This window comes from Sinohyriopsis cumingii, chromosome 1, assembly GCF_028554795.1.
Source record: "Sinohyriopsis cumingii isolate HCF-2022 chromosome 1, ASM2855479v2, whole genome shotgun sequence".
NCBI classification, from domain to species: domain Eukaryota; kingdom Metazoa; phylum Mollusca; class Bivalvia; order Unionida; family Unionidae; genus Sinohyriopsis; species Sinohyriopsis cumingii.
In genome coordinates this window covers 145,929,664-145,957,298 of record NC_142961.1, presented here as the reverse complement: position 1 = coordinate 145,957,298, position 27,635 = coordinate 145,929,664, and the positions used below count along the sequence as shown (strand labels likewise).

Below are 27,635 nucleotides of genomic sequence, written 5' to 3'. Positions count from 1 at the left end.
TCTTTCTTCTACACAGAAGTTGACATCCAGGTTTCATCTATACTGATAAATATAGATTTGATCATGAGCACTCAAAAATGTTAAGTTATTGAATTTTTAATATCATGGTGTTTGCATAGGTTTACTATGGGAACTGAATTAGTACCATGAGTCCTGTACAGCACATCCATTTAAGCATGTAAAGTTCCCTATGTATTATCTCCCCTGAGCTGACTGGTTTTCCAATTATCTTGCAGAGAATCCATCAAAGGAAACCAGCTCATTCTGAATAGTATAAAGATGTTTTCCTTCCTACTAGCTAACTGGTAAAACAGTTTAAATGTTTACTATTATTTGAGTAATTACCCACAAATTGCTTGTGCAATTTCACAAACATTTTGCATATTTCTCCAGCAGCTTTTGCCACTGTTAAAGTCATTGTAGGGTATTATTAAGACATAAATGATGTATGGGCCACAAGGAAATAGCATTCAACATGCCTGTCGGTGGTTCAGAACTTATAAAGGTTCTTACATTATTGGCAGCTCCACTGCTAATGTTTTTGGAATATTTGACCCAAGAAGAAATAACATTAGCTTGTGATAGAGGGTAATGGTGTGGAAAATTGGGTAAGTCTGTAAAGAAGTTTGCCAAGATCTTTTACATGACAAGGGCATATGTACAAACTGTTTCCCCTTGTCTTAGAAAAAACAAATCACTTGTTAAGTAACTTGTAACAGAATTTTAAAAATTACATAATCGTTTATATTCTCTAACATCTGTGCCAAATTGGTAATTAGTAATGGGGAACTTGTTTCATTTTTTTAAATTAATTTTCAGACAAAGAAAGGCAGTAGATCTTTTCCTTTGAATCCTTTTTTAAACCAGATATTATTTCCATAACATTAAACATTGTAAAAAAGATTTTTTAAAAAGAAGTTAAATGGGTACAAAAGCATTTAGAATGCATTTACGGAAAGAATACTGGCTTTGTTTGCTCACCTATATATATTTTATAATGAAACTGATCGTGATCCTAAAATAAAGTTTCAATTTTCATTACAAATATGGAAAATATTACTGTTTTTTTCTGTATGTTTTGCATATTCCTAAACAGTAAAAATAGTATTTTCATGTCACTTAAATTTTCATATAAAGAATATATTATCAGAAAGTTGCACATATTGTAATTTTGCTAAAAGTATTATTAATGTTTGTCCAATAACTTATTCTGTACATTAAAGTGTACAACAAATTTATTTATCACTTCTGTTCAAATTTGTAAACTTTATTTTAGTTTTTGTTTTTTGTGTGTCCATATGTAATGTTAGGATATATTTTATTACACCATCTCTCAGTTAGAACACAATTACTTTCATTACTCCATTGAACAGTGTCATAAAGAGTTCAAGAGGGAGCACTCTGTATAGTTTTAACAATAATAAGTTAAGAGATATCATAATACCCATCCTACGGTTGAGAAATGGGGAGGTGGACAGTGCAGTGAGAACTATAATGCAGCACTTCTGTGTGAAAAGGATGGCTACCGTCATATTAGATATTAGAACATGGGAGAGAAAAGGTTGTATTTTCTTGATGAAATCTTAAATTATCAGGTAGCATTGTGTAGAAAAAGGAGTTAGGTTGCACCGTTTTGGGCACTGTGTTGAAAATCAGCAATATTTGCAATTGTTTGGAATGCAACACAAGAGGCAGAACTATTTTAATTTGGGCTCAAAAGCTTCATGAAGGACAATGGGAAACCATATTCCATGGTTAGAATAAGGAAAGTTGGATTAAGGTGAAAAAAGATCAGGCCCAGAGATAAAAAGAATAGTTAGACATGTCCCCCTCCCTACCCCCTATCCTCCAGTAAAGGCCTTTTTTTCAGTTCTTATTGACTTGAACACTGGTTGTCTCACATCAGTAAGAATGATAGCTTGACACTGAGCTTGATTACAATTGTCTTATATTCTCCACAAGCTTCAAAGACTGGCTAGGCTTCTGGGAAAGCAATTACCTCAGAAAATCAACAATGTAGAAGAAATATTGCTTGGCCAAGAAAATGTTTACTGAGAATTGTATTTTGTTCATTCTTGAGATGCCCGGCTTACATCAGATTTTCACTCTGTTTGTTTGTAATATTGCTTTGTGGAGAGTTGTCTGGCTGCAGCTATTTGCAAAGCTGTCATTACATTGTAATTATCAGGCAAATGGCTTTTTGGTGCCATTAAAGGGCTATCAGCTGGGGTTACAGAACAATAATCACACATGTGCCTGTAGGACTAATTGTCTGTTTAACAATTTAAAAAAAAGACACCAAGAGTCTGTTGTACCAAGTGTTTGATACAGCACTTCATAATTGATTTGGACTGGTATATCTATCTTTTACACTAGTTAAATCAAGTATTGGAAAGGTTCTGTGTACCTGTATGTATTTACCAGTTAACGGTCTTGAACAAATGATAATTTGATTGATTTCTTGAGCATTTGGTAAGTATGTAGAAATATATCAGTTTTTGCTGTTGGAGTAGTTAATAATAGGAATTTAAAAAATAGCTGATTCAAGGCCAAAAACATTATTGTGTTGTATCTATTTCCATATTGTTGGAATGTTGCTGCAAATCATGGCCTTCATTTGCTTTTTTCCCCATTTTTTGTTTGTATCACATATAGAATCAGAACTACTCTGTGAAGTGAAAATAAGTTGGTGGGTTTGAGATGGTACTTTTAATATATGTTAGGCTTATCGATAGGAGCCAAGTGCCTTTCCTCAGGACACATGAAGACATCCGACCCAGGCTGGCTGTGGTGGGTATAGACATTATGCTTAATACACTATCTTATTTAGAAACACTTTTTAAAATGAATATTCTTCTTAAAGTTGTCATGGTTTTGTTTTCAATTATGATGTCCTTTATTTTTAGCACTATGGTCATCGGCCAGAATAGTCTATGGGATGGGATGTTTTCTGTCATCAGTCATTTGACTGTTAGTACAAGTTTGTTATCTCTTCCAAAACTATTTGTAGGATTATCTTGAAACTTTACACACACATTCATCCCATGGTCTACTTGTTCCAAAATGAAAACAATGATGTTCAGACACCCATCAACCATTTGATTCAATAACCAGCAGAACTTGAAAATCTTATCACTACTACTAAATGGATAGCCATATCAATAAGAGTTTTTCGTTATGAGACTTCTTATGGTGTCTCATTGGTCCTAAATTAAAATGGTGCCAATCTGATGTCCATATAGCCAACATGGTTGCCATCTTGAAAATTGTATTATTGTAATATCAGCAAGGGGTTTTCATAAAAAGATTTCATTTGATGTCTACTAGTTGGTGCTAAATGAAAATTATGCCAGTCTGATTTTCAATATGGCCACCACAGCAATCATCTTCAAACTCATGTTATTGTTGTTCCTCTTAAATGGATAGTCATACCAACTAGAATGTTTTCCTAAAAATCTTCATATGAAGTTGGTGCTAAATAAAATGAGATGACAATCTGACTTCCTATATGGCCACCTTGGTAGCCATCTTCAAAATCTTATCACAAATCTACTTGAACAGAAAGTCTTATTATTGTAGGGTTATTTTCAGGAGATTCTTATGATGTCCAGTTGGTCTTAAAATGGTACCAATCTGACATCCAGTATGGCCACCACAATAGCCATCTTGAAAATATGGAAAGTCATATCTTGAAAACATTGTTTTCTCTTTTCTTCAAATAGACTGCTATGTCAGCAAAGGGTTTTCAGCAATAGACTTCTTATCATACCTAGTTGGTCCTAAATAAAAAAAGGTGCTATTCAAACATCCAGTATAGCTGCCATAGCAACTGTCTTGGTAATCTTATTGCCACTATTCCCTCCAAATTGATGATCATTATGACATGTGGTTTTCCCCAAAAGCCTTCCAATGATGTCCACTTTGTTTTAATGAAAATCCTACTAAGCTGATGTAGAATATATGTACCACAGCAGCTAATTTGAAAATCTTGTTTTTACTGAAGAATATCAAAAATGGATTCAACACTCAACAGTTAAAATGAAGTATTGGTCTTATCTTGAATTCTGGGATGTTCTTTTTGTCCAGTAGAGCATTAGACCCTTCAAGGGACTCTTGTTTAATTCTGCAGGTTATAGCCTAGAATATGTTATTTGATGGCCGTTTCATAGTCAATGTATTACCCAGTATTACAAGTTTGTTGTTGCTACTTTTTAAACTAATAGGAGGATTGTCATGAAACTTTATATACACATTAATCTCAAGGTCTAGTTGGCCCTAAATGAAATGGTGCTCTTTTGTCATCCACATTGGTGGCCATATTGAAAATATTTTTATTCCTTATCATTGGTGGCACTCTACAGTTTCGTATTTTGCATAGGGTTAGGATTTTAAAGAAAAATAATTTCCCCGGCTTTCCTCACTGGTTATACTGGCTATTTAAAAAAGACCTTGTATATCTTAGGTATAGTTCAAAGAACCTTTAATTCCTTTTATTTTGGTATATTATTGATGGGTGTAATATGGGTTATAGAGTATACAGCTTGGCCTTACTCCAGATGTGCACCTTTCAAAAGAGTGCTAGCTCCACCTGGTCATTTTCACTTCCTGAACTTCAGAGGTAAATTGTATAAAAAAGAGGCGATAACTTTTTTTAAATTTTATATATTTGGTAATTCATTCATTGCCCTTTCAGAAGTTGGTATTGTGTAGTCTGGCAAAATTAATTTTCCCTATTTTAATAGCTGCTTTGGATAGTGTACTTTAGTCAAATTCAGGCTGATTTTTTAGCACAAGGGAGCATTCATTTTAGTTAACAGTGTGTTTAAATCATGTACAATTTCCAAAAGTACAATATCCAAAGAAATATCATCCACATTACATTAATGTAGCATAGAGGTATGCCACCATTCTCTCCATTGTGCATGTTTTAAATGCAAACAGCTTCACTTTACATACGTCACTCTCTCAAAAGTACATAACTGGTGAGCGCCCCCATTCTAAATGGATTGTCATATGATCATGTGGTTTTCACTGAAAGACTTCTTACAATGTCATGTTGGTCCTAAAGAAAAATTATGCAGATCTGGTACTCAGGATGGTTGCCACTGCAATGGCCTTGAAAATTTTGCAATTACTTCCCCCCCACCTAAATAGTCATCTTTATATAGTTCTAAGTGTAAAAGGTGTACCCCAGACTCCATAATGCTACCATTATGGGGTTTTCACTAAAAGACTTCATATGATGTCTTTTTGGTCCTGAATGAAAAGTGTGCTGATCTCAAATCCATGATGACTATCTTGATAATCTTTTCACTCTGCACCAGTATGGATGGTGTATCAAAATTGGGTTTTCACACACAAAAAAATCTTATGATCTCTAGTTGGTTCCAAATGAAAATTATACTGATCTGACATCCAACATGGCTACCATGGTAAATATGTTGAAAATGGTGTTTTTGCTGCTCCTAAACAGATGGTTTTACATGGGGTTTCACTGCAAGTCTTTTGTGATGTGCAGATGGTTCTAAATTTAAGTGGTGACCTGCGCACAGCCAGTATGGCCATCACAGTGACTATGTTAAAAATTTTGTTTTAACTACTCTTAAATTTATGGTTACATCTTACTGCGGGATTTCTGAACATACCTCGATACTTACCATGGTATACCACAGTTATATTAAGGACCAATCATATAATGTTCTGAAGCAGAGGCCGAACACATATTTATAAGAAATTTCCATGCCAAAAGCTATAAAAATATCTTGTACTGATATATAGCTTTATTTTTTTAAAACCCACTATGTTATATTCATTACATTATTTGAAGAAAACATAATAAATTACCTTGTGATAGAAGGATAAAATAAAATATCTCAGCACAAAAAAAAATGAAAGCCTCTTCCCACCTCCCCGTGTAAATTAAAAAGCTCATTGATGAATTTGCTGTATGTTAAAATTTGTACAAGTTGTAATCTAAACACTGTAACTAAAGTGCGATGAATAAGTTACACTATAGCGAAACCTAATGAAAGACATTGTGCTTGCTGACATTGGAGAGCTTGTTGATAGAACTAGAAAGTGTTGACACTGAAGCCTACACTTTACTAACCACACTATTGATATAATAGGTGGGGAATCTTCGAGAGGGATTCAAACACATGGGCACGGTATTTATCAGACAGGGCCAGTAAACACGAAACATACTTATACAACAAATGAGGAAATATCTAGTCAACTTTTTAGAAATTTTGAACTATTCAAACAGAAAAGAAGTGCTATCCTGAAAATCATAGGATGATTCACATTCTTACAAAGGAATACATGTAGTTAACACAGTCTTACAAAGGAATACATGTAGTTAACACAGCCTTACAAAGGAATACATGTAGTTAACACAGTCTTACAAAGGAATACATGTAGTTAACACAGTCTTACAAAGGAATACATGTAGTTAACACAGTCTTACAAAGGAATACATGTAGTTAACACATTAACATATGTCAGTAAATAATTAAAAATGACTTTTCTTTTCTTTTTAATCTGAAATTTTTCCAAAAGTCGGATTGATCCAAATATCTTTCACAACATCCCATTGGCAACCACATTGGCATACATGACATGTGTCAAACCTATAATTTAAAGATCATAAATGTAATATTCAAAATTAATTTGAGACAAATACAGTTGCTTTATACTAAAAATAATATTTTTTTTAAATATTTGTAATGATTAATGAAAAACATGCACTTAATATCATTAATTTGTAACAAGATTACTTGGGAATTCTGTACATTTCTTACTGATGGAAACTACTGTGTACTGGTACAATGAAAAAGTACTACGGTACATACCACTGGAAGAAAAGGTGATAAACTGATATACCAGTAATACCATGCACAACTGGCCATATCAATATGCAGCTTTCTTCTATTTGCTTTGTACTATCTATCCTCAAACAATGACTCCAGATTTTTTATCGCTGGTTATGGTACTAGACGATAATCATTTAATTCAATTATGAGTGTATCTGAAGATTATCACTTCAGTAAACTTTTTTTTGTTTCCAGAAGATACTGGGAGCCAAAGTAACTCAGTGTTTGGCATATTGGACTCAAGATCGAAAGAGTGCATGTTTGAATCACACCATCACAACAGCCTGGATCATCAGCTGTGGTGTGTCTTTTCGGCAAGGCACTTTACTCCAGTTGCCTTAGCGCTAAATATCCTACATGTGTTGCTGTCTTTTTAATCTCCAAAACAAACCAAAAGATATTACTTCCATATATTTAACCAAACTTACCCTGTGGTTACATCTTGGCACTGTCTGAGACAAGTTCAGTGAACTTTTAACTATGATATCAGGTTCAGGGTAATTAATTGTGTACCTACAGGTATCTTGTGATCATGTTAATTCAAGCACAAGAAGATAAAAATTGTTACCGGATTTGGTGTGTTGAAGGTTCTCAAGAATATCGGCTTAAGTACAAGTCCTTAGCAGAAGAAATTGAGTTTTCATGAATTTCAGAAAATTCACTTTGATCAGTAGATCATTGTTCCATTTGAGAGAGTCTTATTTAAGGCAAATTTTTATTTCAGTTTTGTATTGACATTTTTAGTGGAACATGTTTCTAAATATTACAAAATTTGAATGCAGAAATTTTTTTTTTTTTAGCCCAAAATATTATTTTTAAAAATAAGCTTTTCTAGAATTGCATACTGATTGCTCAACCATCAGTCACTTAAAAACAAGGATTGCTAATATGAATTGTTCAGTCCATATGGGAAGCTCTCTTTGTTATCCTTTTATAGTCAAAATAATCTATGCCGACTTAAAAAAATTAGAACACCGAAACAAAAAGGACACTTATTTAAGCATCACATGGTTCATTAGTATTTGAGTCTTCATTGATACATATTTCAGAGTAGACCTGGATGTGATACTTGACCTGAATGCATATAGCAATGCCAACAGCAGCAGTGGTAGTAGTGGGTATGTGTAATTATTATTTAATTGACCTGAATTATTATAGAAAGTCCAACAGCTTCTGCATGTTGTAATGCCAACAGCATCTGTATTTACAATGCCAACAGCATCTGTATTTACAATGCCAACAGCAGCAGCAGTAATAGTATGTGTATTTATTCCCAACTTCACCTGAATGTCCATAGTAGTGTTACTTGACAATGCATGTAGTAATGCCAACAGCAGTATTAGTGGGTATGTGTGTTAATTCCTACTTGACCTGAATTCATGTAGTAATGCGAACAGCAGTAGTAGTGGGTATGTGTGTTAATTCCTACTTGACCTGAATTCATGTAGTAATGCCAACATCAGTAGTAGTGGGTATGTGTGTTAATTCCTTACTTTACATGAATGCATGTACCAATGCCAACAGCAGTAGTAGTAGGTATGTGTGTTAATTCCTACTTGACCTGAATGCATGTAGCAATGCCAACAACAGTAGTAGTGGGTATGTGTGTTAATCCCTACTTTACCTGAATTCATGTAGTAATGCTAACTGCAGTAGTAGTGGGTATGTGTGTTAATCCCTACTTGACCTGAATGCATGTAGTAATGCTAACTGCAGTAGTAGTGGGTATGTGTGTTAATTCCTACTTGACCTGAATGCATGTAGCAATGCCAACAGCAGTAGTAGTGGGTATGTGTGTTAATTCCTACTTGACCTGAATTCATGTAGTAATGCTAACTGCAGTAGTAGTGGGTATGTGTGTTAATCCCTACTTGACCTGAATGCATGTACCAATGCTAACTGCAGTAGTAGTGGGTATGTGTGTTAATTCCTACTTGACCTGCATGCATGTAGCAATGCCAACAACAGTAGTAGTGGGTATGTGTATTAATTCCTTACTTTACATGAATGCATGTAGCATTGCCAACAACAGTAGTAGTGGGTATGTGTGTTAATCCCTACTTTACCTGAATGCATGTAGTAATGCTAACTGCAGTAGTAATGGGTATGTGTGTTAATTCCTACTTGACCTGAATTCATGTAGTAATGCCAACATCAGTAGTAGTGGGTATGTGTGTTAATTCCTACTTGACCTGAATGCATGTAGCAATGCTAACTGCAGTAGTAGTGGTTATGTGTGTTAATTCCCTACTTGACCTGAATTCATGTAGCAATGCCAACGACAGTAGTAGTGGGTATGTGTGTTAATCCCTACTTGACCTGAATGCATGTAGTAATGCCAACATCAGTAGTAGTGGGTATGTGTGTTAATTCCTACTTGACCTGAATTCATGTAGTAATGCTAACTGCAGTAGTAGTGGGTATGTGTGTTAATTCCTACTTGACCTGAATTCATGTAGTAATGCTAACTGCAGTAGTAGTGGGTATGTGTGTTAATTCCTACTTGACCTGAATGCATGTAGTAATGCCAACATCAGTAGTAGTGGGTATGTGTGTTAATTCCTACTTGACCTGCATGCATGTAGCAATGCTAACTGCAGTAGTAGTGGGTATGTGTGTTAATTCCTTACTTTACCTGCATGCATGTAGCAATGCTAACTGCAGTAGTAGTGGGTATGTGTGTTAATCCCTACTTGACCTGAATGCATGTAGTAATGCCAACATCAGTGATAGTGGGTATGTGTGTTAATTCCTACTTGACCTGCATGCATGTAGCAATGCTAACTGCAGTAGTAGTGGGTATGTGTGTTAATTCCTACTTGACCTGCATGCATGTAGCAATGCTAACTGCAGTAGTAGTGGGTATGTGTGTTAATTCCTACTTGACCTGAATTCATGTAGTAATGCCAACATCAGTAATAGTGGGTATGTGTGTTAATTCCTACTTGACCTGCATGCATGTAGCAATGCTAACTGCAGTAGTAGTGGGTATGTGTGTTAATTCCTTACTTTACCTGAAAGCATGTAGTAATGCCAACAGCAGTAGTAGTGGGTATGTGTGTTAATTCCTACTTGACCTGAATTCATGTAGTAATGCTAACTGCAGTAGTAGTGGGTATGTGTGTTAATTCCTTACTTTACCTGAAAGCATGTAGTAATGCCAACAACAGTAGTAGTGGGTATGTATGTTAATCCCTACTTGACCTGAATGCATGTAGCAATGCTAACTGCAGTAGTAGTGGGTATGTGTGTTAATCCCTACTTGACCTGAATGCATGTAGCAATGCTAACTGCAGTAGTAGTGGGTATGTGTGTTAATTCCTACTTGACCTGCATGCATGTAGAAATGCCAACAACAGTAGTAGTGGGTATGTGTGTTAATTCCTACTTGACCTGAATGCGTGTAGTAATGCCAACAACAGTAGTAGTGGGTATGTGTGTTAATTCGTACTTGACCTGCATGCATGTAGAAATGCCAACAACAGTAGTAGTGGGTATGTGTGTTAACTCCTACTTGACCTGAATGCATGTAGCAATGCCAACAACAGTAGTAGTGGGTATGTGTGTTAATTCCTACTTGACCTGAATGCATGTAGCAATGCTAACTGCAGTAGCAGTGGGTATGTGTGTTAATTCCTTACTTTACCTGAATGCATGTAACAATGCTAACTGCAGTAGTAGTGGGTATGTGTGTTAATTCCTACTTGATCTGAATGCATGTAGCAATGCTAACTGCAGTAGTAGTGGGTATGTGTGTTAATTCCTTACTTTACCTGAATGCATGTAACAATGCTAACTGCAGTAGTAGTGGGTATGTGTGTTAATTCCTACTTGACCTGAATTCATGTAGTAATGCTAACTGCAGTAGTAGTGGGTATGTGTGTTAATTCCTACTTGACCTGCATGCATGTAGCAATGCTAACTGCAGTAGTAGTGGGTATGTGTGTTAATTCCTTACTTTACCTGAAAGCATGTAGTAATGCCAACAGCAGTAGTAGTGGGTATGTGTGTTAATTCCTACTTGACCTGAATGCATGTAGCAATGCCAACAACAGTAGTAGTGGGTATGTGTGTTAATTCCTACTTGACCTGAATGCATGTAGCAATGCTAACTGCAGTAGTAGTGGGTATGTGTGTTAATTCCTACTTGACCTGAATTCATGTAGCAGTGCCAACAACAGTAGTAGTGGGTATGTGTATTAATTCCTACTTGACCTGAATGCATGTAGTAATGCCAACATCAGTAGTAATTGGTAACATGCAATCAGAGCGAGGAGGACTATACTGTCCACCTGAAATCATTAGTAAATCAAACAGCATAGACAATAGTCTGTCAATGCATTGCATAAATTGTGATTCCATTTAAAGTATATAAAGTACCTCAGTATAACACTGTTCCTTCTATAACAAAGATGTAATCATGGATTTCATTATAAAGTATTTAATATAACACTATTCCTGACATAACACAGGTATAATCATGGATCTCATTAAGCATTTCAGTATAACACAGTTCCTTCTATAACACAGGTATAATAATGGATTTCATTATAAAGTATTTAATATAACACTATTCCTGACATAACACAGGCATAATCCTGAATGTCATAAAGCATTTAAATATAACACTTTCCTTCATTAACACAGATATAATCATGGATCTAATTATTAAATATCTCAGTAGAACACTGTTCCTTCTATAACACAAGTATAATCATGGATCTCATTATAAAATATCTCATTATAACACTATTCCTTCTATAACACAAGTATAATCATGGATCTCATTATAAAATATCTCATTATAACACTATTCCTTCTATAACACAAGTATAATCATGGATCTCGTTATAAAATATCTCATTATAACACTATTCCTTCTATAACACAAGTACACTCATGGATCTCATAAAGTGTTTAAATAGAACACTGTTCCTTCAATAACACTGGTATAGTCATGGATCAAATTATAAAGTTTCTCAATATAACACTCTTCCTGATATAATACATAATGTTTAAACATTATGAACATATAATTTCTTGTCTTTAAAGAAAAATTCAAGATTACAGCATATGTGCCATTGTAATTAAATCTTTAAGCTTTAACTAGTTTGAAATACACTAAAATCTTGAAAATATGATGGTCTTGATAATAAGTCACCAGTTTCTTACAGCTAAAAATAACTTGTAAATAAGACAAGTATTGAAAATAAGATGCTATTTTTAGGAATGAGTTTCAGCTTAATGCACACAGAGACATGAGAAATCATGAAACCATACATGTGACAGAACCAGGACATCAAATCAGTAGATTTTACAATTTTCATAATTCGATTGGCTTTTAAATTGGTCGGATATTTTTTAAATTTTACACATTTTAAGGGGTTTGAAAACTAACAAGTGCATTTTAACCGTAAAATTTAGTTTCTTCATATTATAATAAAACAACAAGTTTTCAGCATGAATCCGGTTCTGATGACAAATGTTACCATAGAAAATAAGTACTGTTAGTCAGGGTATTGTTAATTAAATGAAAAAGTTATATTTCTTATAATTCACCGCAAAAATTGTTTTTGGAACTCACAACAATCTTTAGTTTCCTTCACAAGTTGATCATTGATGACATTCATACTCAGCTGCACCCACTTTAACTCGGATTTCCAAGCAATGTTGAACTTGTAATATTCCTTCGTGTGTTTGCGCTGGTGGAACAGTTTCCTTGTAGACTGGTTCTGACTGGTTTCTGTTTCTGTAATGTGTAGATAGGATGCATAAAGGGGGGGAGTGCAATTTGTGTCCCAAAGAAATCATTTAATTTATTAAAAAAATAGTTGATTTCAGCTTTAAAATGACGTGTAGCACAGGGCCTTTAAAAACGATAGAATCCCAAGTGAAACAGGTTTGCTTGATGTTTCATTGTGTAACTCCCCAATTGATCAAACAGGTTTGGATTTTTATCATACAGAGTTACAACATTGGCACTACAATTTATTATCCAAGTATTGTTAACAGTATAAAAACACGTTGCCTTAATTAAAATGGGGAAGGGAGACAACTCTAATCTCCTTGCATCCAAAAATACTTGAAAATACTGTTCTCTTGAAAATAAGTCAGGATTTAAAATTAGCCTTCTGAAATTAGACCTAGTTAAAAATTAAACTTTTTCAAACTGGGGATTTCAGTATTGTCAAGGGAACATGAAAATTAATGATGCATCCATTTCTTATTTAGAATAGAGAGAAACAAGCTATTGTATTCAGATATATGGACTAAAAAAGCCAACCCTTGTTGTCAGAAGTTGTGAACACAATAAAGTCACAAAGAGTGATCTTTCCAGTGCTTTTTAGACATTGTTAATGTTTTAGGGATGGTAAGTTACTAGAATAATTTTTTTGCCTTTTTCTCTTGCAACTTTTGCCTGCAAACGTTTCACTCAATGCTTATTTTTATTAATATTCATAAATCGTAACATCTTATTATATGATATGGGATTCACAGTTTATGATGTCAGTACCACACCAGATTTTGTCCATAATGTGAGAACAATATTACTCCTAACGTTTTGTTAAGTGATATAGTTGATAAGGACTAGAGAGTTATGTCTAAAGAGGAGATGGGGTGGCTCTTAAAGAGTTATGTCTAAAGAGGAGATGGGGTGGCTGTTAGAGAGTTATGTCTAAAGAGGAGATGGGGTGGCTTTTATAGAGTTTGTCTAAAGAGGAGATGGGGTGGCTGTTTGATTAGTGTACCAGGCTCATGAAAAATAGGGTGCAGGTTTAAATCCTACCATCAGATCAGCCTAGATTGGATACCATGGTTTGTCCTAGTGCAAGGCAGTTTGCCCCAATTGCCTCAGTACTAAATACTCTTGTGGTGTAGCTAAACCATAAAACATCCAACCAGATCTGTCAAAAGATCATATGAGTTACAGCTAAGTGTATGTATGTCTTCAATGTAGCACAATCCAGAAACAACAGCAAACAAGATCCCAGTGGTAAAGTCTTCGACCTCATTTTCCTACCTTATTCACTTAATATATACTTTAGTATCAGTAATTTTTGTGGGGTACCACTTTTCATAGCTTTCTTTGTTGGCTCAAACCACAAATTTAAACCTCCAACAAAAAATTAGCCATTTGTGATAAGGCTCCCCTAATTTTCTTACTATTTCATTTGTAGAGATCTGCAATGTTAATTTTAAAAAATCAAGGTACCTCGGTAATCTGGTTATAAAATGTTAGCATTTATATACATTTGTTTTATTTTAATCCACTAGAAATAGAATTATAATCATTTTATACAGTATCATCAGTGCACATGTATCTATTTAGTGTCCAGTAGCTGTAATTTCTACTCACTGCCATAAATGGTTTTGTTGTAATATAAGTAAGGATAGAGAGAAACAAAAAAATACTTAATCCCCGCAATAAATACCTTGACTGTATAGTCTTATGTTACTTGTTTAGGCTCTAATAAACAGGAACAAATGAAAGAGTAAAAACAACAAACTTTGAAAATTTTAACAAATAATTAATTTCCCTGGAAAAAAACAATGTAAAAATGAAAAAATAAGAACTTACGGTTTTAAGAATCAAATCCCAAAATAATCCAAAAATAATCCACGAAATAAATTTTAGAAGTCCTAATAATGAAATGAAATAATGAATTCAAGTTTGAGTCCCGATGAAAATTCCAAAATGGAAGGCGATGACATATACTGTAGCTAGAATTGTGCTGTTGTGTCTACAGTTCTTTGTTGTTTCTTGAACATTATTCCGGTGTTTGAATTTCCAAATAGAATTTAAATAAATGTCTTTGTCCAAGAATTCTGTATGAGCACTCAAATATTTCCAGGAAGAAGAATTAATCTTTTAGAATCCAGATAATTTAAATAAAAATTAAAATTTAACTCCAAACTGTCACAACAAAAAGAACATCTTTACGTCCCAGTGTTTAAAAGCCCAACTGAATAATTTCTCTATAAACAAAGGTTATACAGTATCTTGAGACACAAAACAGATTCCCAGATGAGGGTCATGTGGTCACATTCTAGAACAGTTTAGAAGGTATCTACAAGTCTAATGGCACGTAGTCCAGTACAGTCTTGATTTCACTATTATCATTCACACATTAAAAATGAATTTAAGAAAAAAGTTGGTTACTTGATTCTCAATCAAGGCCAGGAACTTGGTCAGCATAAGATACAATTTTCAGTGTTTACAACTGAACAGTTAGATCAAACTAATTATTGGAAAATATCATATTCCTAGTAAACAAAATTACATTACTTTGACATATAATGAAATTAAAAATAATTTTTTTTAAAGTTACAAACATTTAAATTAAATCAAATATAAATTAAATCAAATATACATAACAGTGATGACATTATCCAAACCAGTGGGGATCTAAGTTGAATTTTACTGCTCATAAGCCAGTGTGTTAGTTTGATAGTGGTCAAAAAGTAATGGATGGTACAACTTTATTAAAAATATTTTAAGGATGAAATGATACACATGGACTTTAATAACCAGTTAGCTTAGTGTTGTTGGTTGCATCAGCATCCTTTGATGTTGAGTGTAGTGATTAATATTGACAGGTGTTTGAGTTGTGCTCGTACAGGTATTGCTTTAGAAGTGACAGTAGTTTGTTGTCAGCATAGTTTTGTTTTGTATCCAGGGTATTTGTAGAGGTTAGTCCAGAAATAAATGTACCTACAGACTTGAAAACTTGGAAAGGCAAAACCATAAATTTACGTACTCATGAAAATGTCTTATTTTGACAAAACCATTAAAATTTAGACCCACAAAAATAAATGATAATGTAGTATATAACTATCCACTGTCAGTGATGAAAGTGGTAAATGATGTTTGCATTTTCCGGTGTATCCATGTATACCTGTGTGTTAATTCACATGCGTAATCTCGTACAGCCCCTTGTGCAGCATAGAATACAGAGACTTTGAACCTTTGATATGATTGTCAGAGGTTTGTACATTTGAATTATCAGAGGTTTGTATGTGTGTATTATCAGAGGTTTTTCTACATTGTATTGTCAGAGATTTGAACATTTAAATTGTCAGAGGTTTGTACATGTGTATTGTCTGAGGTTTGTACATGTGTATTGTCTGAGGTTTGTACATGTGTATTGTCAGGTTTGTATGTGTGATTTGTCTGAGGTATGTACATATGTATTGTCTGAGATTTGTACATGTGGATTGTCTGAGGTTTGTATTCATGTATTGTCTGAGATTTGTACATGTGTATTGTCTGAGGTTTGTTTGCATGTATTGTCTGAGGTTTGTACATGTGTATTGTCTGAGGTCTGTGTCAAAGGTTTGTATTTGTGATTTGTCTGAGGTTTGTACATACGTATTATCTGAGATTTGCACATGTGTATTGTCTGAGGTTTGCATGCATGTCTCATGTCTGAGGTTTGTACATGTGTATAATGTTCAAGCTAATATCGTAATCATTGTCACAAGTATGAAAAATGAATAAATCAGAAGAAAAGATGTTTGCATATTGCAAAACACCTTTAAACCAATAATACCCATAAACAAGTGTTGCAGTTGCACTATTTTTAATGGAGATTCCATCATTGTTTTGAACCACAGATTTATAGACCCAATTAAAATAAACCACATAGTGATGCAGACCCCCCTCCCCACTCTATCTGCTTTGGTTTCTTACTGATACAATCCTTTTAATTAACAATGCTCAGCTATTTGATAATTCAGCTTAATAAAATATTACCTTTTACAAGTGTCTTATTTGAACCCATTTTGAAAAGCAAAAATTCAGTGTGTATGAATGCATACATTATCCAGAAACAGTATATTGCACTCACTGCTTTAAATTGATATATGTTGTGAGATTAATATTGATAGAGAGAAAAGAGATAGAACATGAGTATTTAATTACTAATATTACCAAAATTGAACAGAAAGAAAGATTAATGAAATCATGTACAAAAATTGATTTAATACTTATTTACATTGATGTTTCTTTTAAGTGAAACTCTGTCAAAACAACTTGTTTGACAGGTTATTGACTGCAGTTCTCTTTGATTTCAGATTTATCCACAGTTTTGATTGATCCGAATGAATAAACTAAATATTTAAATATTTTCCTAAATTTTTTACCTTTCAGTCTGGAAGATGTTTTTCGACAGAGAGGATTCAGACCTGAGGAGCACCAGCATGTTATTGACCAGGTTCGGATAACTTCTTTGTTTGCCTTCTAATTTCAGTGCCTTCTGGATATTGTGATAAAGTGCATCACTATGTACTTGTAATGTCTTTGAACTCTTCCTATACCAGTGGTTCCCAACCTTTGGGCTGCAGGGTTATTCCAAAGGGACCTAAAAGTACATTTGTTAGCATGTAGCAGTCCATGAAATTTTGTTTGAAGTTAATAAGGGGGCTCATAATAGAAAAGGTTGGGACCACTGTCCTATACCATTACACATGAAACCAGGGTCGGTCATAACCCTATGGGTGTAGATTGTGCCAATTCTTTTTGACTTTTTATGGGTATGGATGATTTTACATCAGTTTAATAGAACTCGAAACTAGTTTGTCTCGCGTGTCTTAGAATTAGCTTGTGTGATAAATGACCAAAGTATGAACACGTTAGAATGGGACCTCTAGGCAAATGCTTACACCCACACACGTCAGAATGGGACCTCTGGGCAAATGCTTACACCCACACACGTCATAATGGGACCTCAAGGCAACTGCTTACACCCACATACATTTGCCATGTGGTTTTTAACCCATGGAACTAATCAAAAACATCCAAATTTAAACAGGAGAGCATTGGTACATGTTCTGCAAACATAATTTTAATGTGTCTGTTTTCTGAACTCGGGTTACTTCATCTGGACAAATAAGTCTGTATTTCTTCATAGGTAACAATAAACATGTTATGAGCCCAGTAGACCTGGGACATATTCATGAAACGTCCCAACTTGTGTGTACACTCAAACTGGAAAGAAAGGAATTTCAAAGTACATGTAGCAGTAGAAAGATATATCTGTTAAATATGTATTGTTTAGTTTAACAGATAAAAGACTTATAACAAGGTAATTCGAGTTTGAGTGAGGACTCAGGTTCAGGAGTTTGATGGCAGATAATCAGGGTCTATGCTCGTAATTTTAAATTAGTGGAATGAAGATGACAGACCCCAGTCAGCTAGTACATTATGTAATGTCAGATCACAGCCTATGTTGTGGACATGAAATCATTAGTAGAATGATAATCATAGACCCCAGTCAGCCAGTACATTATGTAATGTCAGATCACAGCCTATGCTGTGGACTTGAAATCATTAGTAGAATGATAATCATAGACCCAAATCAGCTAGTACATTATGTAATGTGAGATCATGGACTATGCTGTGGACTTGAAATTGTTAGTAGATTGAAGATCAGATACCTTGATCTGCCAGTGAATTATGTACTGTCAGATTGGGGCCTATGCTGTGGACTTAAAATGATTAGTAGATATTATGCACACTCGTTGCCTGCAGTTCAGGGTGTATAAAACCCAAACCTGTGATATGTACCTGTATTACTCATCCATCCACCAACATAAGTAATTGGGTTCAATAACTGCAGATTACATTATGCACAAAGCAGTGTTATAGTGTGAATTATAAGAAAAGGTATGAATGCACTTGTGTATCTAAGGATTGAGTGGGATAAACAAATGCCAATCCAATGTTTATTAATAATTTTACTGCCTGCCAATTTATATAACAATTAAGATTAAGCCCCATTCCCAATGACAATTAATCCTTACTGTGTACAAATATTAATTTATGATCTGTAAGCTATAGGTTTCTGAAACTTTATTTTTATCAGTTCATTAGCTTGGCCATTGTTTTGACTACTGTCAGGAAATAAGCGACATCTAAAGCAAAAAATTATGAAGTCATGATGCAGCTGTGTTACATGGTGTAGCTTATCGTAGCTGGGATCCCCAGTATGCGATAAATGTATATAATATAGGCACAGTATTAACTTTTCTTGGCTTTTGCCACTGATTCAAGAAAACACCCAACCTGCAGGAAAAAAAATAGTCATTATCCAAGAGGGAAACGAGTAGATGTAGAAAACCTTGAAAAAGAATGATTTATGAACAGCAAGCATTATTAATGGTTCATTAAGATGTCAAACTTCTGAAACGAATTTATTTTGGCCACTAGAGCTGTCAAACCCTACAACAATTCCACATATGTTTAACGGGTGCTAAATAGCCCATACATAATTTTTAGCAGCCAATCATGTCAGCTTTTATTGCTTTTTCTCTTAAAATGCTTGTTTGCCCATTTTTCCCATGTTTATGGAGGTTGTGAAAATTGTTAGTTTGCTAGGGCTATAGCATTAAAGACACCCTCATACCTATCTCAAAACAGGCAATACAATATTAATTTGGTTGGAGGGATGTTCCTACCATACATCCCAAAATATTTGTTCACAAGTAATTTCCTTGATAATGTTCTCAAGGCACAGTTCTTATTGGGGTTGGGGGGTTCCAATGAAGGACAAATCAGACACATATCAGTTTTGGTTATTACTCCTTGTAAAATACTGTGCAGTTAAATTCTTGTGGAATTTTCATTTTTTTAAATGATGTATTGAATAGTGTCAGGGAATATGGGAGATCTAAAACAAAAATTGGGAGGCAAGACACAGTCTTTTAATATCCAGATTTATGTTATGGTGGAGCATGTGGTGTACGTATGTTGTCCTGATTTGGCATTTGTTGAAACTTTGTCATTTAGATAGTGCACTCGATTAGTGTATTTCCTTTCAGATGACTGAATACAAAGTCTTGCAAAATATCTCCATAATATCTGATAGGCGCTAATAATAATAATACTTATTAAGTGTGGCATTTCATTGTTAGCTCACCTTGCTGTAAAAGCATGTCAGCTTATGGCATGATGCTGCAACCATAATGTGCCTTGCAATATCCTTCATGTATCAACAATTGCTATCTGAAACGTCTAATGAAAAAACACTAGACAGAATTTGGCCAAATTTGGCACAAAGCAGCCTGTTATGAAGATATTTAAAACTGATATAAACCATGCCAGTCCGACAGAAAGCATCCTTGCAGGAAGAACTTTGAATTTTCTCAAATGATGCAGATCAATCTGCTTTAAAATTTGGCCATTATTGTTAAAAATAGAAAAGGCACTGTTGCAAAAAAATAGAAGCTTAAAAACTGTAAACAAAGATTATGCAAATCCACAATGAACTATGGCCATCATTATTAAAAAATGGTTAAACACCCTTTAAATTATTTTTCAAAAACTACAGAACAGTTTCATCAAATTTGACAGAAAGCATCCTGGCAGGATTTCAAATTTGACAGAAAGCATCCTGGCAGGATTTCAAATTTGTACAAATGAACTGATCCACCATTAGTATAGCCATCAGTACTAAAAATAGAAAAATCTTTAAACAACTTTTTCTCCTGAGCTGATGAATAGAATTTGATCATGCTATAGAGAAAACACCCTGATGTCAAGATTTTTCATTGCTGTGCAGCTGATGCCAATCTAAATTCCAAAATGGTCTCTGTTGCTAAGTATAGAGAATTCTATAAAATGACTTATTTAAAACTGCTTGACAAAATTGAACCTAATTTCTGATGAATCTTGCTGGCATAGGGTGGTTTCAGACTGATACAAATGATCTGACATCAAATATAGGTACCATTACTAAACTGGAAATAATATTGTAGCTGCTTGTTTGTCCATTAGCTTATGATGAGGGGGATTGAGAATCACAGCCTTGTCATGACGCTGAGTTCCCCCCCTTGCAGAAAAACAAAAATTGATATAAAAAATAAAAATATTAGAGGATTAATTAATTTCGCTAAAACAAGTGCTTTGAATTATCAAAATAATACACCTTAGGGATTAAATTGAATAATCTATCATTTTTAGCAGAAGAACTGTATTAAATGGAAATATAACAAGTAATACTCTAAGTAGAAGAAATCAAATGTTGATCAGATTAGTTGAGGAAATAATAAAGTGTTTGCAGTTTAATCGTCTGCATTGTGTACATTAGCATGAGATCTTACTAATTTCCCAACAAAAACTAACCAGTTGCGCTAAATACCTTAAACAGGTATTACCATATTAAAAATTGGAAATATTAGTTGTTGTTGTTATTTTTTATGACATTTCGTATATTACTGTGGTAAAGGCTTTTAATCTGTTATTATTTTAAATTTACAGTTTGTATTTTTATTTTTAGCTTTTAATAAAAGACCAAAACGTAACCCAATATCATTTCTTTGTAAGACTTTGCATTTTTTAATTATAAATGTTGTGTCCATATTCCATTTCATTTAATTCATGAGTGACAGTATTCGACAGCAAGTTCATTATGATACTTATTATTTTTTCTAATATTTCTCAGCACCTGCTTGACATAGACTGGAAAGCATGATTCAGTAATGGCTACCTTGCCATGCTGTTTACTCGTTATGGTTGGTTCAAATTAACAGCAAGTTATATCAAATGCCAAATATTTAAATAATTATATGAAAAGTCCATATCTTCCTTTTTTTATAACATCATGTTGTTGAGTATACTGACACAATCTTTTCTCAAAGGAATAAAACTGGGTCACACAACTGAGGATCAGTTTCAGTAAAAAGATGGGAAGATTAATGAAAAACAAATCTTAATTTTACTAACCTGTCCATTGGGGGGGGGATTAAACCAAAAACATGCATATTATTCTTTTATGTCTTATATACAATAGAGAAATAAATCATGCAAACATTTCTTTTTGCTACTCAGTTTCAGTTCATGTGTGAATTCGCTTTCATAACCTTACACATGTCATTTGCCAGGTGAGCAGCATCAGGCCCACTTGGGCCATTTGTTCAACAAGTAACATTATCTGTTATATGTTGTTTTTTACTTCAAAAAAGGGACCTAACAAACTGAGCTGAGACAATGCCTTGCTCAGTGGCACTGTGGTTTGAACTTGAAAATCCACTGACTGCAAGTTGAATACTCTACTGATTGAATATTTCCGCCCCTCTGCTAACTTTTAAAAAGACAAACCACCATTATGGTTTATTCCATTTTAAATGGTGCATGCAGTTGTGCAGAGTTTTTTTTTTCTTCTCAGGAGTATAGAATTGTGACTGCTGTTGACAAATCATGTGTTAATTATGTTGGGCAGTTTGACAGGACAGTCTATAAACATAGTAATTAAAAATAAACAATAACAAGAATGGTGAAGCAGTCTATAGACCTATCAACAGTCACAGGCCTAAATACTACCATGGATACTTGTCCATAGGTCTCATCATTTGTAAACTATGAAGACCCAGATATGCTAACAGTTAATGCACTAGAAGATGGAGGTGTATGCTGAATAATTTAGATTATCTGACACCTGCATACCAACATCATATTTTGATGCCAGTACATTATGTAAGTGCCAGTGTGGGTCTATGCTGGTCACAGCCAGATATGACACACAGACTGGTATATAGAATACAGTAGTCTGTTTCAGTGTTGGAAAGTAGAACTTCACTGCAAATAAATGACCATTAGCACCCTGATTTATTGACTCTGGCAGTGGGATGGTGGCAATTAAAGTCTAATAGACAATCATATATCCATCAGTAATTGGGATGGAGAAACTATAGGCAAGCTGGTCAAGATAATAGTGCCAATAATTTTATTAGCTGTTGAAGCTAAGAGGGTTGCTTGTTTGAAATAAGATGGGGATTATGCTCATATTTTAGTGCTACATAAGTTCATCAGAGGCAGCCATTTTCTACCTAAAAATACACAAAGACTAAGAAGACCCACACATACACACACAAAAATGCCAACAGAAATGTACACTCCCAAAATATAGAGAGAGAACTTTATCCCACCTCCCCCCAAATACCATTAAAAATATTTTCATCCCTAATACTCCAGTATAAATTTTGTCCTTGGCTCCTAATATAAATTACAAATTATATAAGAGCAAAGATTATTTTGCAGAGTGCCACTTGCACATAAGACTGTATATTCTTAAGGGAATATCCATGACAGTTTTCACTCTCCATTATTTTGCGATTTTATCTTCATAAATGTAGAAAATGTAAATGAACTTTAGAAAACTCATAGTTATGGAAAAAATTTCAACTTGTGAAAGTCATAAAAATATGCCTTGTGTTTGACACATCCATATTGTACAGATGAAATGTATGAATGAACTGAAAGCATTAGAGGATCTCCAAATGTTTTCTTATATGACACCCTGAAAGCATTAGAGGATCGCCAAATGTTTTCTTATATGACACCCTGAAAGCATTAGAGGATCTTCAAATGTTTTCTTATATGACACAGTCAGTTTGTGTTCACTGCAGTGCACTGTGTAATGCAGAAATAGAATGGTCATGGGAAATATTTTCATAAAATCACAAATTTAACCACACAAATCCTCAGGTTATATTGCTTTAATTCACTTGTGCCATTTATTTTTACATCAAGGATTTGAGTTATTGGTGACTTTTTACCTATGTGAAATTAAAAAGACAGTGCTGTGTATGATCTTTTGTACCATCACTTCGATCGAAAATAAAAACATCAGTTGGGCTGAAATTTAAACCATCAGTTGGGCCAAACATTAAAACCATTGATTCCTATTTTAGCTTGAGCATCAAGAAAGCCTCAGTGGTAAGAAAATAGTTTGGGATGGAAATATTTTAAGCAGGAGTTTCAACAGCATAATTTAGCCATTGTAAACACAAACCTGACTTTATGACAGGACAGGCTGTTTCTATTGGCAGCCAACACTGACAGGGATAAAACTGTACTTTCAAGCAATTTATGTTTTAGAAATAGAAACCATTTTTCATTCTGATATGGAGATGATGTCAAATATGTCTCATTCATGCTATGGACCACAAAATATAGGTCAGTGTGACTTATAATGCATAGTAAAAAAATTGTTAGGAAAAGGAAACCATGCCTGTTATCTTATTAGAAATCAAACCAATGAATTTATCTGTTAAAGAGCTGACATAATGTAATTCATGTAGACATTTTTTAAAATACTAAACCTGCATTTTTATAAGCATATGCAAAGAAAAATCCAAAAACCTCAAACTGAGACCTTTCTTTGCTCAGGATAATATTATTACAGTAAGGTTTCATGTCTGGTTCTATTAATACATACCATATATACTCACTTATAAGACAAATCCAACTGCAAACTGCACAGACCCAGATCTGCCATCACATAATGCATTGGCAGATCTGTGTCTGTGCAGTATGTTATGAGCACTTAATAGCACAAACAACATAGACCCTGATCTGCAGGTGCATTTTGCTGTGGCACATCTGGATCTTTGTTGTTTGCAGTTTGACTTGACTTATAAGGGAGTATATATGGTAGTGACAATAGACTTAAATTACCACTGCATGACAGCTTTACTGCCCTGTATTTGTATGAGATATCTAATGTTTTCATAGCATGATTATTGTATAACTATTAGTCTAAGATACATTTGTGTTACATACTGTTCCAATTGCTGTATAGAGTTGAAACTGGTATTATAGACATTGTATTGGGAGACTCTAAATAAATACTTAACTTTCAAGAATTACCAAAGAGCAGTGCCAATGTTTTCATAAAACGTAAAATGTATAAAAGTAATTTCACTCCCCCCGTCATCACCACCACCACCACCACCATGGATACATTGATGGCTATCTCCATGCATTCTGTGAAACGGTTTCCAGGTTCTTTTAACAACACAGGATTGGTTGGTTGTTAGGGGTTTAATGCCATTTTTAAGCACATGATAGGCAATACATGGCACCCAGTATATTTTCGTGGAGGAAGAAACTGGGAACAACAACCGACCCATGAGAAGCAACTTGCAGACTTTCTCACATACTCACATTGGCCTAGCCGGAGACTCAATTCCATGTGGACAGATGTGAGATGTCAGTGATCTGTATAGGCGAGCACCTTAGACCACTCAGCCACCCAGTGCCTTAGACCACTCAGCCACCCAGATCCTTAGACCATTCAGCCACCCAGTGCCTTAGACCACTCAGCCACCCCGGGCCTTAGACCACTAAGCCACCCAGGGCCTTAGACCACTCAGCCACCCAGGGCCTTAGACCACTCAGCCACCCAGTGCCTTAGACCACTAAGCCACCCAGGGCCTTAGACCACTCAGCCACCCAAAGCCCCAACAACATGGGATAAAAACAGTATAGCTATAAAATCTTTAATGTGACATCTCTGATTCTACAATCCAAAATGCTTAGGTTTCACACAAGCACTTGTTTTAACTGGGAATAAAATTAACCAGATATTAATTAGCAGACTGACATGAGATCCAAAGATCTTGGTGTCAGTTTTTGGTGTAAATGAGAATTTTGGCACTAAAATAAACATTCAGCCCACACAGCCCAGACATGATGGCAGTAGGCTGACCCTAGGTCAGGCATGACCAAGTCTAGAAGCATGTATTGTTATTATTGTGTTATAATAATCCTCTAATAATAACATTTTAACAGAAACATGGACATCAGGTGCATATAGGCATGTATGGTTGGATACAAACCGATAAACTTAATTTTTCTCATCCTAGGATAAACTTAATTTTTCTTATCCTCCAGAAATTGTCCCAGTGAAAAATGTGGAATTAACCCCGCATCAAAAAGAATCAATGTAGAATATTTAATTGTTTCACCTAGTACTGAAATTCATACACTTTTTTCTTCAAATAAAAATGTGACGAAAATTAGGACTAATAAATACATTATTAGAATTCCTAGTTAAAATTGTGCACACAAATTTTTTTTAGTTAATTGAAAAGCACCACAGTTGTATGTCTCCAGAAGTTGACCTGTTTTTAATAAATATTAGCTGATCTTGGTGTGTTTGGTAATTACCTTTCTTGGCAAGAATGCAGTTCTGGCTTATGAGTTAATGAGGTTGCTCTGTCCAGCTGTCTGAATCATCTCAACACTGGGGTTGCATTGAGGTCATTTAGTCAGTATTCACACAAGTTTGTATTTAGATGTGTCATGTGGAGTACTGCATAATGAGGTCACTGTGACCTATCTTTTGTGGTTGATTGATTTTGGTTAACATTTTATTTTCTGGCACTATTGCCTATAGAGTGATAAAAATTGATTTGTAATTACATTATGAGGAGCATTAAAGACACTGAGGAAAATTAGGTCACTAATGACCATATTTCATGTTCATTCATTCGTGTTTAGAGGAATTTTCCTCAAGCTTTTTGGGCTGTGAATTCAACCCCGTATCTACAAAATGTGCACATTTTCCCAATAGGAACCTGAAAATTCCCAGCTTTAGGTGAGCTGTGAGATTCAAGCATCAAGCAAACAGCAGAACTTTTGTCTCTTCTTGCCTGTTGGAGGGAGAAGGGAGTTATAACTAATAAAAAGGGAACAAAAATTAATTCTTAATTATTTTCTGGTAAGTTCCACAACAGTAGCCTATTTGACAACAATGGTCAATAATTACTTTTATGTGGCAGTGGCTTCTTTACGACATTTTTTAAAGACTTCACTAATACACTTTTAAAGAAAGAAGTATTTACACTGAGGGGATTAGAATCTTATGGTTTTAAAAAGATAATTTTATTTTTCCAACTGTGCTGCCAAATTTTTAAATCTGTTGACCACAGTTACGTCATAAAACAACATGTATTTTCCATGATCTAACTGTATTGCCTTATGTGAAAAGGACAAAAGTTGAAGGTTAGACCTGGAAAATGATATGGATTGTTCTGGCATGGGCTGTTTTTGCATAAATAGGGAGGAATCATATGTTGCCAACATGTTTTCCTTGGCTTCATCAGGTGATTTACTATGCACTGCACTATCCTCAGCAGTGATAGAACCAACCATCAGGATGGCTTTTTAGTACTAGGCTGACTTTGGATCACATGGATGCTTTTGCCAGTGTGCAATGAAGGATCAGAGAGCCTGACTGATGCAGATCCTGCTATTGTTGTCAGTGTAGTCAGACACCAGAGAAACAAAACAGATGAAATTTTTAAGACACTGAGTGTTTAATTGTTTCCAGTTTAGCTTGTGTATGCAATGCTTTCCAATTCCTTGAATCCTGGGTCCCACTTCAAAGTGGTAGCTAAACCCTGACTATTGCCTTCGGATCAGTTTCTTTAGGGTATGGTTTGCATACAGGTTAGTCTGCTCCATTGGCCTAGTGGTTAGAGCTTCCACCTCAAGGTGCAGGAGGTCACAGGTTCAAACCCTGGCTGAGTCATGAGACTTTAAAAAATGTTACTTACAAATATCTAGCATGGTGGTCAGCATTAAGAGGTTAGTGCTAGGACTGGTCAGCCTGGTGTCAGGATAATATGACTGGGTGGAACATGATACCACATGTCTGCAGCATGATGCCCCAGTTCTGGACATCACTATAAACAGACACACTGCATACATCATAGTGATATGACTGGAAAATTGTTAAAGCTATGTTAAAAATCCAAATCACACACACACACAGAGGTCATTTTCTCAAAGACTATTTCTTATAGTCTCTGTTGATATTTAAATAACGATATAGGTACTTCATTTTTCAGTGAAATGTAGGCAATTATTACCCACATGGCTTGGTTCAGTGATCTAATTTACATTTTGTACTGAGCTAATTTTCTGAGCTAATGTTGCCATAAAAGTCACATAACTCGGTATGCGATTGCATCATAATT

At 34.7% G+C, this 27,635-nt stretch overlaps 1 protein-coding gene across 4 annotated transcripts in view; it reads left to right on the top strand.

The window, feature by feature from the left end:
- LOC149808098 (zinc-regulated GTPase metalloprotein activator 1-like) overlaps window positions 1-27,635 on the top strand; it is a 91,812-nt gene that overhangs the window by 47,716 nt on the left and 16,461 nt on the right. For all 4 annotated transcript variants that reach the window (XM_089973469.1, XM_089973468.1, XM_089973470.1 and 1 more), the window contains 2 exons: window positions 7,922-7,990; window positions 17,023-17,086. In XM_089973469.1, coding sequence (XP_089829595.1) covers window positions 7,922-7,990; window positions 17,023-17,086 — 133 coding nt within the window. The remainder of the gene's footprint in view (window positions 1-7,921; window positions 7,991-17,022; window positions 17,087-27,635) is intronic.